The following is a 12820-nucleotide window of genomic DNA, read 5'->3' on the forward strand; positions in this document are numbered from 1 at the left end:
GGGAAAGTGCCAGTGTCTCATTTTTACTTCATTACCTTGCATTTTTATTACAGTTATTATTGGCAAGTCATCTGAAACACATATTGGATGTGCATCACAACTTCCAATTAAATACACATGCTCCTGTGAAATGTAAGTTTTATCTAGCCTGGCCCACTTTTTGTTTCTTGGGTAATAATATATAAATTCACTCCAAACTCCTACTATGGAATTCACATGCTCTATGCCAAATAATTTCATAAATTTCTTCAAAAATATAAGCCTCCTTTGTTATATTTTCCCTTCTGGGCCCTCAGACACATATTCACTGCTGCAAATTACATTCTAGTCCCCACCTATAAGTAATATTCCCCGCTGAAAGCTGATTATTTCTCCCAGAATTGACTTAAGCTCCATTATAGCAGTTTTAGGTGGAATATAATTACAGTGTACTCCTCCTCCCTTGCCAGTAGCCCCTTAGTACTAAAAATCTACCATTATTATCCTTTTTATCCTCTTCTATCACTATTGGAGTTCCTCTTACAATTAACATAAGTACTCCTCTTTTCCTTTGTCCCAGGTATTCTGTTGAATAACTGTCCTAAAAATTCTTCTTTATCAAATTCACATGTTCATTTCTTTCCAAATGTGTCTCCTGTAGCATAGTTATCTACACTCTATATTTTGTAAAATAGTTCACTACTGTTTCTTTTTGTACATATCTGTGACACCATTTACATTTACAGATAACATAGGAAGCCCCATTATGTTAAAAAGTTATTCCCACCTTTTGTGTAACAGTTTTTTTTGTTAAGGGTCTCATACCAGCTTTTGTGTTACATGCATACACTAATGTTTGGCAGGTTGATCTTTTATACAGTTGTCTCTTGTCATTTCCATATGAGCCTGTGTCCCATCTTACAAGACATTTTGTTTTATTGAAATCCCTAGAACAAAGAAAATACAAAAAAAAAAAAACCCAAATATACCCTTAAAACCTGTTAACTCAATAATACCACACAAAACGATGTACATCTTCAAATACCTAATATGAACGACTGTTACTATTAGGTATTTGTACATCTTCAAATACCTAATAGGAATGACTGTTCCAAACTGACAGACATACTCACAGACTTGGGATAAACTAAAAGGAAGGTTATCCATGCTAAGATGCACAGCACAGCCTGTGCTTCTACTGATTACTGTCTAGTTTTGTCTTATCTTTATTGCTCTCCCTGTCTGGAAACACTTGAATGATGTCAGAAAACATTATCTCCTAGTCATTGAAAGAAAGCTGTTGAAAGAAAGAAGTACTCTATTTTATTACTCTTTATCAGATTGTTTCCATGGAGACATGAGAACCAAAAAAAGAGTTGCTTCTACAAGCATTTATTTATTTGCTAGAGGAAAGCTTTATTATATTCAATGTTCTTTTTTATTTATTTGCTTTCTCTTAAAATGTGTTACTAGATCAAGCTAAGGGTCTTAATCTAGTCATTCTGCTATGCAAGAATGAAAAAAACAGCAACAATTTTTCTTGTATCATGCTCTTTTGATCAGACTTTTCTTCCTTTTTACATTGCAGTGCCTATATTTCTGAAAACGGAACAAGGAGAAAGACAGAAGAAGGAAAAAATAGGGACACCAGTTTACTTTAATATCCCCATTACACCTGAAAATAACTGAGAAAACTACTTTATAGCATGCAGATTATATCATGCATAATAAAAAACTACTGTTAAGAACATTTTTTTATTTACAGTTAACTTCCTGCCTTCTCTTCTCCTCTAAGTGTTCTTCCAAACATTAATGACAAGGAGTATGGCATGTGTTTTAGAGTACCCTACAAGTTTAACAAAGTCAAAAAAGTTCAATATTTCCAGGTTTTCTTGTTCTGTCATGTTTCACAGCTATAATTAATCATTTGTAATCCTAAATTTATTTGTTAATTTGCAAGTTGCTGGTTTTATTCCTGTTTATCTCCTTCTCCAAAATCCAGTCTCTGGTTAATTTCCAATGTATTCTTGTTTTTTAACTCTTGTGCTTTTTTCTGTTTCTCAAGCATTTCCCATTGAAGCATTAGAAAAGGTTGCACTGGCACTCTGGGGTCTTCATTGCCAGAAGAACAAGAAGCACATTCTTCTTCTGTTTCATAGCTCACTTTTTGTTGGACATACTTTTGTATTTCCTCCTTAGCATGTCCTGCATCAAAAAATGATTTCACCCCTCCAAGAAAAAATACTCTGCAGATAGCTGGATACAGCAGTTTGAATCTTAGACTTACTTCTTGACATACCCTGATTAGTAGAATAAATGTATTCCACTTCTGTCTGGTGTACAGTGAGTAATAATTTTCCACAAACACTCTGTTGTCGCCTCACAGTAAGACGTTCTGTTCGATTCTCAGCTAGAGCGTCTTCTGTGTGGAGAAATGCGTGAATGGGCGTACCTTCGTTGAAGGTTGTGCATCAGGGCCGGCAACTCGGCATGTAAAAATCTACTGCCAATCATTAGCGGACCGGAGTTCTGCTGTGGCAACCCCTAACCGAGAAAAGCCGAAAGACACAAAAACTCCATTGTATTGCACTTTTAGCACTTTCTCCTTCTGCCACAGTTTTGTCAAAGTCAACTTCTTGGGCTGGTAGGATTGCATCTTTACTATTAAAGGTCTAGCTTGTTTTCTCGTGGCCAAGTTTGGAGCATACATATGATGTGCCCTTTCAATTAACAACACCTGTTGTGGAATACCAGTCCAGTTGTTTATTTAGGCTTTCATAAATTTAATACAGACTGCTCTTTCCAGCTTCTCTGGTGCAGCAGAAAATGTCAGATTTTCCCTCTGTGCTATGTCCTCTAATTCTATTATTTTTTGAAGCATCTCATCTTGAGCAGTCTCATATTCAGCCAGGCTTTTCTTCATTTCTACCTCTGATTTTTGCAGTTCGTTTACCTCATCTGAATATCTGTTTAAAGCTTCTTCCATTTTCTAGCCTTTTGTTTTTTGAGTTGATATACTCCATCAGTGTTTCATTTATTTTAATCAGCTCTGAGTACATTTGACTTATTTTTCCTCTAGGTTACTGGAAGTCATGTTTTGCACCAAGGCTACAACTTGCACTGCTTTTTGCTGAACAACTGCAGAATTCTTCCCAGTGTTTTTTCCTCACATTTTTTGATTGATTTTCTTTTAAGTTCCTGGAATTTATTTTTGCTGGTATTTAGGCAGTATTCTCACTAGCCAGTTACTGAAATTTACCCAAATATACAAATTTTAAATATACATGTTTTCTGACTCTCTCTTTTGAGTTTCTGATTTCACAGAAAACTGAAATTAAGCTGTTACTCAATGTGCAGCTATCTTGAAGTCCAAAAAAATACTGAATTATATCTTCAGTGAGTTATACAGAATATCTGCATTTCCACTATGATGTTTTCTTCTTAAAGTTGCAATTCTTTTCAGATGATTATCTTAATGACAAATCAACCCTAAAAGTATTTTACAGCCATATCATTGCTGGAGCCTTCCTGTGTCCTGACAGAGTGCTCTTCAAACTATCTGGAGATATACAGAGCTAAGTATATTTTTCTGGCACTTCAGAGTTATGTACTGTTAATTGTTGCTTGACTAATTTCATATCATTGCTGGCTGACTTCAGAGTTGTGCACTGTTATTTTTACTTCACTGTATACTTTTTCAGATCTCTGCTGAAGGTGTTGGTTTTTCCCCTACCCACTCTCCCTATTTCTGTCTTGTTGTTTAAAATTTGGAGGCTTTTGCAGTTGCCTGCTCCCACTGTAGATTTGATCTGGGACACTGCCCCCAGTCCCATCTCTTTACCTCATTCTACCTAATAGACTCATTCTGCACTTGTTTTTAGTCATGTTTAATTTAATTGCATTTTTTAAACTGTTTGGTCTAACATTGCTACATACTCAAGTGTACTAGCTTGCACTGCATTTGAATTGTTTTTACTGCTGTTTTAGCTACTTTTCTGTATATAAAAAAAAATCTCAGTCTGTTTCCTACCTTTCCTGTAACTAGTGTAGTCCAGATTCAAATTTACTGTATCCAGGACTATATGTAAGCTTCTGAGCCCCCCAAGCTTTCTGTGTTGGAGGGAAGCCTTCTAGCTTATCAGTGGGAGTGGTAAGCACTAGGTAACCTATCTACCACATAAGGAGTAGTTCTGGCCCAGAAATTGTATTTATTGGCCATTTGGGCAGTTTTTCCATCTCTCTCAACTTTCTGATTTAAAAGCCTGCATTTGCACTTGTTTTCCCCCTTTCCTGTAACTAGTTTAGTCCAGATACAGATTCTTAGTTTTAGCACTTGAATTTGCTTATTTGTGATCAGCACCTGTTCAGAACTTTTTGTAAGCACTAAATAACCTACTACTACAGCAGTCAACCTTCCTCATTACCTAGAGGAAAACAGTTTTGGTACTTACTTTCCTCACTTGCATGGAGAAAAACAGCTCTTGTACTCATTTTCCTCACTTATCTAGAGGAAAATATTTTTTTATTCAGGCATGTCCAAGGGTCAGCTCCCAGTGTTCTCTCCTGTCTATTTGATGAATCTGGGCATCTTGGGGCAATGTAGAATTTGCCTCATGTCTGTTGTACACAGACAACCCTCTCCTCCTACCACCCAATGCTACATCCTGTGAGAGATGCACTTATCTACCCAAACTGGAGGTAAAACTCTCTCCAACCAAGACTGAACTTGACAGTCAAGTGGAGAAGGTAAACACTTGCACCACACCACACTCATCACAGTCTCACTAAATCTACACCACCAAAATCCACACATAGAAACACAAAAACATTCGTGGAGGCTCTCAATAATAATCTGCTCAAGCAACAGAGACCTCCAAAGCAGAAATGCAAGCAACCTCCACCCCCCAACACAACCCAAATGACACATAGCCTGCAGACTCAGTGTGCCACTCAACCACAGCCAATAAGGCAAAACAACATACCCAACACACTAGTCATAGGTGACTCTATAGTCAGGCACACTGATGTCCCACTCACCAGGCTGAACAAGGAGAAGGGTACTGTCAGCTGGCTGTCAGGTGCCAGATCCGCCACATAACCCACGCACTCAGGTCACTCCACAACAAGTACAAATATGACTCTGTCGTTGTCCATGTTGGTGTGAACGACCTGAGATGTATCTCCCTGGACTACATGAAAAGAGACATGGAAGAGCTCTCCGATCTTGTAGCCCAGGCAGGTATGACCTTAGCCCTGAGTAGCATTCTGCCATCACCCAGAATGATACCGCAGTACAAGGACAAAATGACAACAATTGGCTAAGCTTCTGGTGTCATTCTAAAGGGATCCAGTATCTGTCTGCCTGGGATAACATGGTCGACAGACCATGATGCTTTGCCAGAGATGGCCTGCACTTGTCACCCCTGGGATTCTGGATACTGGTTAAGGTTCTTGCCGCCCCAATAGTGCCTTTTTTAGACAAGGTTCAAATGACAAATTCACCACTGTAACAGGAACAGGCAAGCAAAAACTGAGAGTGATGCTACTCAGTGCTGGAAGTCGAAATCCCAAAATGCACTCACTCGAGGCACTCCTTAAAATGGAGAACATTGATATCTGTGAAGTGACTGAGACGTGGTTCAAGGCTCCAGAGAGCACCCCTGCACTACCAGGCTATAACACGTACCACATTTTTTGGCCATGTAACCTGGACCGGAACACCAAAGGCAGAGGTGTGTCCATATTCATTAAGGATATCCACACCTCCAGGCTAGTTGCTCAGCATAATGCAGCCAAGGTTATCCACGTGCAACTAACTCTGGGCAAAACTGCAATCCAAATTGTAGCTTGCTACAGATCCCCCACCATGCCCCAGGATTCCCACTCCTCTTTTCTTGATGTACTGGAAAATATTAGGGTTCAAACAAACACCCTAATAATGGGCGATTTCAACTACCCCACCATTAACTGGGAAAACTAATCATGTACCAACTCCTTCGCTCAACGCTTTCTGATATTCATAAACTCCAATGCCCTGGATCAACTTATCCACACCCACACTAGGGGCAACAATATCCTAGATCTAGTCATTACCAACATGAGTGACAGGTGTTCCACACCTGAAGTCAATGCCTCATTGGTCCGATCTGACCATAAGCTAATTACCCTAGATATCCACATCCTGCCCCCACCCCCATTAAGGAAACCACGGTAAAATATTTCTCTAAAGCCAACTTCATGCTTCTTAAGACAGAAGTGGTGAACTTCATGACACCCATGTAGATGGAAAATAAAGTTACGACTACTGTATCATACACAATTGCACTTTATAAGCACTTACACAAATGCATGGATCATGCTACCCAAACAGAAGCAAGACGCTATCCTCCAAAAAAAGGAAGCCAATCTGGTGGTTCCCTGCCATAAACAAACTGCACAACAGAATGAAGAAACTGTTGCAAAGAGAGTAAAATCCCATGAGTGGAGCAGCTCCCTGGTCAGACTCAGTAAGATGCTGCGATCCCTGATAAAACCCTCCAAAGCTAGTTACGAAAACAAAATTGCCACTGATTCTAAAGACAACCACAAAGCATTCTATAGATATGTCAAGAATCTCAGTGACAACACTCAGATCTGCTCTGAGTTACAGCACAATGGCACTAAATATACAGAGCCAACTGATATTGCCAACATCCTGGCAGATAGGTTCAGTGCTAACTTTACCCCCTGCTCACCCCCTAAAGAGCCCATCTCTATACTGGAAGAATGCAAAGTTCCTGTAATCACAACTGCACAGGTAAAAACCACATTCTCCAAAGCCAAGAAAACAGCATCCATGGGACCAGACAACATCCCAGGCTGCGTTCTACATGAACTACAGAACGAACTGGCACCCCACATAAGTACCATGTTCAATCATAGCCTCGCCTCAGGCTTTATGCCTGCTGAATGGCACACAGCGATGGTTATCCCACTACACAAGGGGGTGCCACTACAGACCCCGGGAACTACAGCCCCATTAGCCTGACGAGTCTGGTCTGCAAGGCCATGGAATGTATCATCATGGAACTTATAAACAAAGACATTGGTAATCTCCAAACTCTGGACCCCACCCAGTTTGGGTTTGTAAAAGGCAGCTCATGTCTCCTAAACCTGACAGACTTCTTTGAGGCAGTCACCAAAGCCGTGGACAAGGGTAAGGTGGTTCACACAGCCTATCTAGATCTTGCCAAGGCTTTCGACACCATCCCCCACTCTGGAATTATAAATAAACTCACTAAACTAGGTATAAATCCCTATGTCACAAGATGGGTTGCCAACTGGCTCACTGAAAGAACCCACACTGTGAAAGTAGCAGACTCCAAATCCGACTTCAGACCAGTGACAAGTGGAGTACCACAGGGTTCAGTCCTGGGTCCGCTCCTGTTTGTTATCTACTTCTCTGAAGTACAGGCTAACACAGAAGGTCTTTGGCTAACAAAGTTTGCAGATAACTGCAAACTGGGAGCCATAATCGAAATTCCTAACGATATGGACATCCTACAAAAAGGTCTCACTGAGACAGATGACTGGTGTCAAAGCCATGGCCTCAAGCTCAATGCCGAAAAGTGCATTGTCATCCCCTTTTGCAAAAACTCTGTATCCATGAACTACAACACACGCGGTAGTATACTTAACACCGAAAGTGCGATAAGAGACCTTGGGACACAGGTGGACAGTAGTCTCTCCTTTGATAATCACATCACCACAGTAGTCAGGAAATCCTTCTACATGGCACACCTCATCACAAAAGGTTTCTCATCCAAAAAAAAAGGGGTCATTGTTCCCCTCTACTCATCACTCATTAGACGCGTTATAGAGTACAACGCCCCCTTTGGTATGTACCTCACAAGACATCTACAACAACTGGAAAGGCCGCAGAAATACCTCACAAAGAGGATTACTGGCCTCAAACAGATGCCCTATGCAGACCATCTCAAATAACTCCAGCTTTACTCCGTCGCATATCACCTACTCAGAGGTGATCTCTGCCTAACATACAAAGCTATGTCAAACCCAGAGCTGGTCCCAATCCCTCTGAACTACATGCTCTAGGGACCTAAACCTTATCACCACAATAAACAGAACATGCCGGAGGGATAGATTCCTGTCCCAGAGACTTCCCATTCTTTGGAATAAACTCCCTATCTATATCAAACAAAGCTCCTCATTAGTACTCTTAAAGAAAAATCTTGATGATTGGATGGGAAATAGGAAATTCACCCTGGGGATCACTTCTGTGGCTCTGCTCGACAGTGGCACAGGAAAATAATTTTCTTCGGTGGCAAAAGCCAGGGTAACTTTTTGGCTGGGCTTGTATAGGCCCTAGGGCCGATAGCCTTAGTACCTACCTATGAACCTATGAACCTATAGATAGACCAGTTAGATATGTAATTAATGGCATGCTTTGCTTTGAGAGTAGAATAAAAAACGTAGAATAGTTATTCAAATCAACAGATATTTATTAAAACAGTTTTGATGCAACAGATGATCAAAGAGTTAATATCACATGCAGTAATAGAAGCCTTACCTGTATGCCAAACATAGTGACACCAGACATAAGAACTGGCTGCAAAAACCAGCCAGTCTACTGGTACAAATATCAGGCAAAATACATCCAAAGTGAATACAGCACATGCAAAAAACACACAAATCACCTGCAAAGAAGCAGAGAGAGAGAGAGAGAGAGAAATTTAAATTATAAAAGCATACTAAACTTTAAAATAATACAGTCATAAAAAACATTCATTTGTCACTACTGCTTTGGCAATTACCTAACGTTTAACAACAAAGTTAATTATGGAGTGGAAAAAAAAAACAGAAACACAAAACAGTGGTGGCTTAATAAATTAAGCCTCACTTCATATATCTCCATCTGGCTCCTTATTGAAATGTTGGCATTTGAAATGCCAGGTGCTAACACACTGCTCAAAAAGGCAGGAGAAGAATTAATCTTGAACATTGCTCTTCTCCTTTAAACTTCTTTTTCACAGGGGGCAAGCCCCTGCACCGCCCCAAAAAAAAAATTTATCTATACTAACTGCAACATCACCATACCTCAGAGAAAAGTCAATATTCTGAGAAACTGCCAACTAAGACTTAATATATGGGTGTCCACTTTAAGCCATTCAGTCTCAGTGTTTTGAGACGCACTCTAGTGGGTCCTGATATTTCAAATGATTACCTCTCTCTCTCCATGTTCCTTTTTACCCATTCCCTTGTTCCCTGGTGTTTCATTTTAACAGACAGTACCACAATTGTCTTTCTAGTGTCACAGCAACAGTTATTTCCGGATGTAACACTCTTGTCACTAAAATAATATTAATCCTTTCTTGTGCTCATATTGTGCACAAAATTGTGCCTGCCTCTTCATCTGCCACATGTGCTAATTCCAGCATGATCAATATTGTGTCTTCTTTTCTGAAACTTTGTATTAGAAAGCAAAATTAGGCTACAGAATATTATTGATCAAACCAAGGGACTTGGCTTACATCCTGAGCTGTACTCAGTCACCTAACATGAGCTGTGTCTGGGAAGAAAAACAAAGAAGTTGAGTTTAGGACAAAAATCATACGCCTTATATCTATAAAACTGTCTGGTGAGGCCAGTTTCTGTTTATGTATAGAAGCAAATCAGTTCAATTTCTTTACAAGTTTCTTGCAGCTCTGTGTAGCCCAAGGCTGTTTGTGATGTTCTATCACAGTTTGAAATTTACGGAGCTAAAGAACAATCCCATTCACATGTACAGTTCTTGGCTCCATGCATAAAATAGCAATCCACATGTTAACTTTCAACTCTATGTGAAACAGTAGTAAGCTGTAAACAGATACTAAGACATATTTACACTTTCTTTACATTTTGATTTTTAAAGTAAACTACTTGTAACACATTTAATTTGTCAACGTTTTCAGCAGAATGACTAATAGTTTTATTGGAAAACTGGTGCATATTACCTCACTAATTTTCATTTATGCAGTGACCTGAACAGGATATAGGTTTTTACATTGCCAGAGACACAAGAAGTTTATACAAAAGGCTGGTAACAGCACTCTTATTGATAAAATAACCACACTTCCAGATCTTTCCAAATGACAGGCGAGTGACTCACTTAACCAAGAAGACTGATCTGTGACTTAACAAAGAATTTTATACTATCCATATACTGCTGATATTATTAGTAGCAAATCATTCAAAAATCAATTAAATTGCTGTAAGTACCATATGGTTTTTATGTTTCCGTTCATGGCAGATTAAATGTATTCAAAATTGTATAGTCTGCTTGCTTTGTGCAGACTATTTTTTGATACTTCTGCTTCTTGGAGCTACCACACAGGTACCAAGGCATGTTCCATTCTGTGATATGGTGTGGATAAGCATCCCAGATGAGAGCTGGTTGGGGCAGTCAGGTAGCCTATGGTCAGACCTTCTCCCACAGAAGAAGCAGAGTGACAACTCTACACTACCTGTTGCCATAATAGTTGCTTGTTACAGTGCAGACAAGCAATCATTGACAGGGAAAATAATAATGGACACAACCAATAATTCACTGTATACTGTGCATTCTGCAAAAGGGTGAACTTATGGATTAAAAAAAGTCTACTTTTCGAAAGTGATAGCTGTATCCCTCAAATGAACTCCTCCTGCTGCCATACTATCTCTTCCATGAGAGGGTTTAGATGGATAAATGAAAGAATGATGGGCACATGTGCGATGCATACTAGAGAGCTAAGACTGCAGGTATATAAAAGTTGTGACTACACCTGACAGGTTTTGGAAAGTAAGACAAATGCAAAACTTCAGTGTTGAAAGAAAGGCAAAGATGATAGCTCTGGTATTATGAAATGTGACCAGTGAGAGTATTGTAGCTGTAGGGGTTTCATAATCCTCAGCATCTATGGAAACATATGTGAAAGTGTAGGACGTGAGACTGGCCGATAGCTAAAACTCAGCTCAAGAGGAACAATGGCAATTGTGTCTAGCACATCAGGTACTCTAGCCATGCACATCATTATAAGGCATTATGGGAGGCTGATTTTCTCGATTCACTGACTTCCAAGATGGCTGCCCACTGATCAACATCTTATTTTCAGCTCTCCCTGTGTGAAAAAAAAGAAACTGAGAAATAAGAGGTAGTGATATTTTCATCTTGAGTAAAATTCACTTACTGTTACTAAGTACACTGCCTGAATGCAAGCAAAGAAGAAATTTAGAAAACATGAAAGAAAGTCAACCAGAAAACCCATCACTCCAACCCATTACTGATGGATTTACTGCACATCAGCAAGTCAAGTGTCATCAGAAGTGCTCAGTCTAGGGATTTAAACTTCTTCTGAAACAACAGCAGATGGTTTGGAGGGACAGGTATAGCTCCCAAAGGATACTGCTGCTGTGGAACAGACTACCCATCCATATAAAACAAAGTTCATCTCTGTCTATTTTCAAGTGGAATTTAGATCATGAAACAGAAAATTTACCACAGGACTACCCCCTGTACTACAAATGGATGGAGGCAACTCCTAAGTACTTTATGCCATGCATGGGTCCCCTTAAATTATCTGTGGTGTGATCCCAGTTATTCTCATTTAGGGTAATATATAATTGCTGACCATGGGATGGGTAAGGCCAATTTACTACCAAATGGGATAGGTTATTTCAAGCACAAAAAGGGAAATTGTCCAGGCTTAAAATGGCCTGCAAGTGCAACTAGCCCAGAATTTACCTATGAGCCTGTAATAGGTGAAGATAGGCTGGGAAGAGTCCTGCAGCTGTCCAGCAAAAAGCAGTGCAAGCTTCATCTTTAATACAAGAGATGGTGTGCAGTAATTTAGAAGAAACAAATAAATCAAATATACTCAGAGGTGATTCAAATAAATGAAACATTGAAGGAGTATATCAGTTCAAATAAAAGGCTCAAAAATAGAAGAAGCTTTAACTAGCTATCCAGGTGAACTTATAAAAGTGAAAAAAAAATCAGAGGTTGAAATGAAGAAAAGGCTAGCTGAGGTAGTGATACTTTCAGCTTGAGTAAAATGAGACTTCTCAAGAGCTTTTTCAAAAAATGGTAGAGTTAGAAGATGCAGCATGCACAAAAAATCTGATATTTTTTGTTGTACCACAGAAACTGGAAAGAACAGTCTTAATTAAATTTATGAAGGCACAAATAAGCAACTGGACTGGTATTCCAAAGCACACTTTTTTAAACTGAAAGGGCACATCGAGTGTATGCTCCAAAACCAGACATAAGAAAGAAGCCAAGCAAGACCTCTATTAGTAAAGATGCAATTATACTAGCAGAACTTGTTGATCCTAAAAACACTATGGCAGAAACCATTAAAAATAGGAGACAGCAGTGTGTTGGTGGAAATGATTATTTATTATTCACTGTACACCAGGTAGAAGAGAAGCAAATGTATTCCAGCAAGAAGGGAATGTCAAGAGGCAGGTGTGAGATTCAAGCTGAGCTGCTGTATCTAGATTTCTTCAGTATATTTTTCCCTAGAGGTTCAAAGACATTTTTGGATGTAGAACAGTCTAGGGAGGAAAAAAATAAGTTTATCCCACAAGAAGTATGCCATCAAAGTGAAGAGGACTCTGCTTCTCATTCTTCTGACAATAAAGCTCAAAGAGAGTCTTTGCCAGTGAAACATTTTCCAGTGTTCCAAAGAAAAATGCCTGAGAGACAGAAGAAAGCATAGCAGTTGACTAGAAAAATTAGATGTACCTTGGACTAGAACTTGAGTCTGGTCTTGGGAGATGGAGATGAATGGGAACAAGATCATCACCACTAAGATTAGTGAATAAA

General features: G+C 39.4%; 1 protein-coding gene across 1 annotated transcript in view; it reads right to left on the reverse strand.

The window, feature by feature from the left end:
• The window catches only part of LOC122794350 (macoilin-like), a 990560-nt gene that overhangs the window by 852798 nt on the left and 124942 nt on the right, over positions 1 to 12820 (reverse strand). The window contains exon 3 of the mRNA XM_044062667.1: positions 8549 to 8675. Within this exon, the coding sequence (XP_043918602.1) occupies positions 8549 to 8675 (127 nt within the window). The remainder of the gene's footprint in view (positions 1 to 8548; positions 8676 to 12820) is intronic.

This window comes from Protopterus annectens, chromosome 2.part1 (genome assembly GCF_019279795.1).
Source record: "Protopterus annectens isolate FY-2018-M chromosome 2.part1, PAN1.0, whole genome shotgun sequence".
Taxonomy (NCBI): Eukaryota; Metazoa; Chordata; order Ceratodontiformes; family Protopteridae; genus Protopterus; species Protopterus annectens.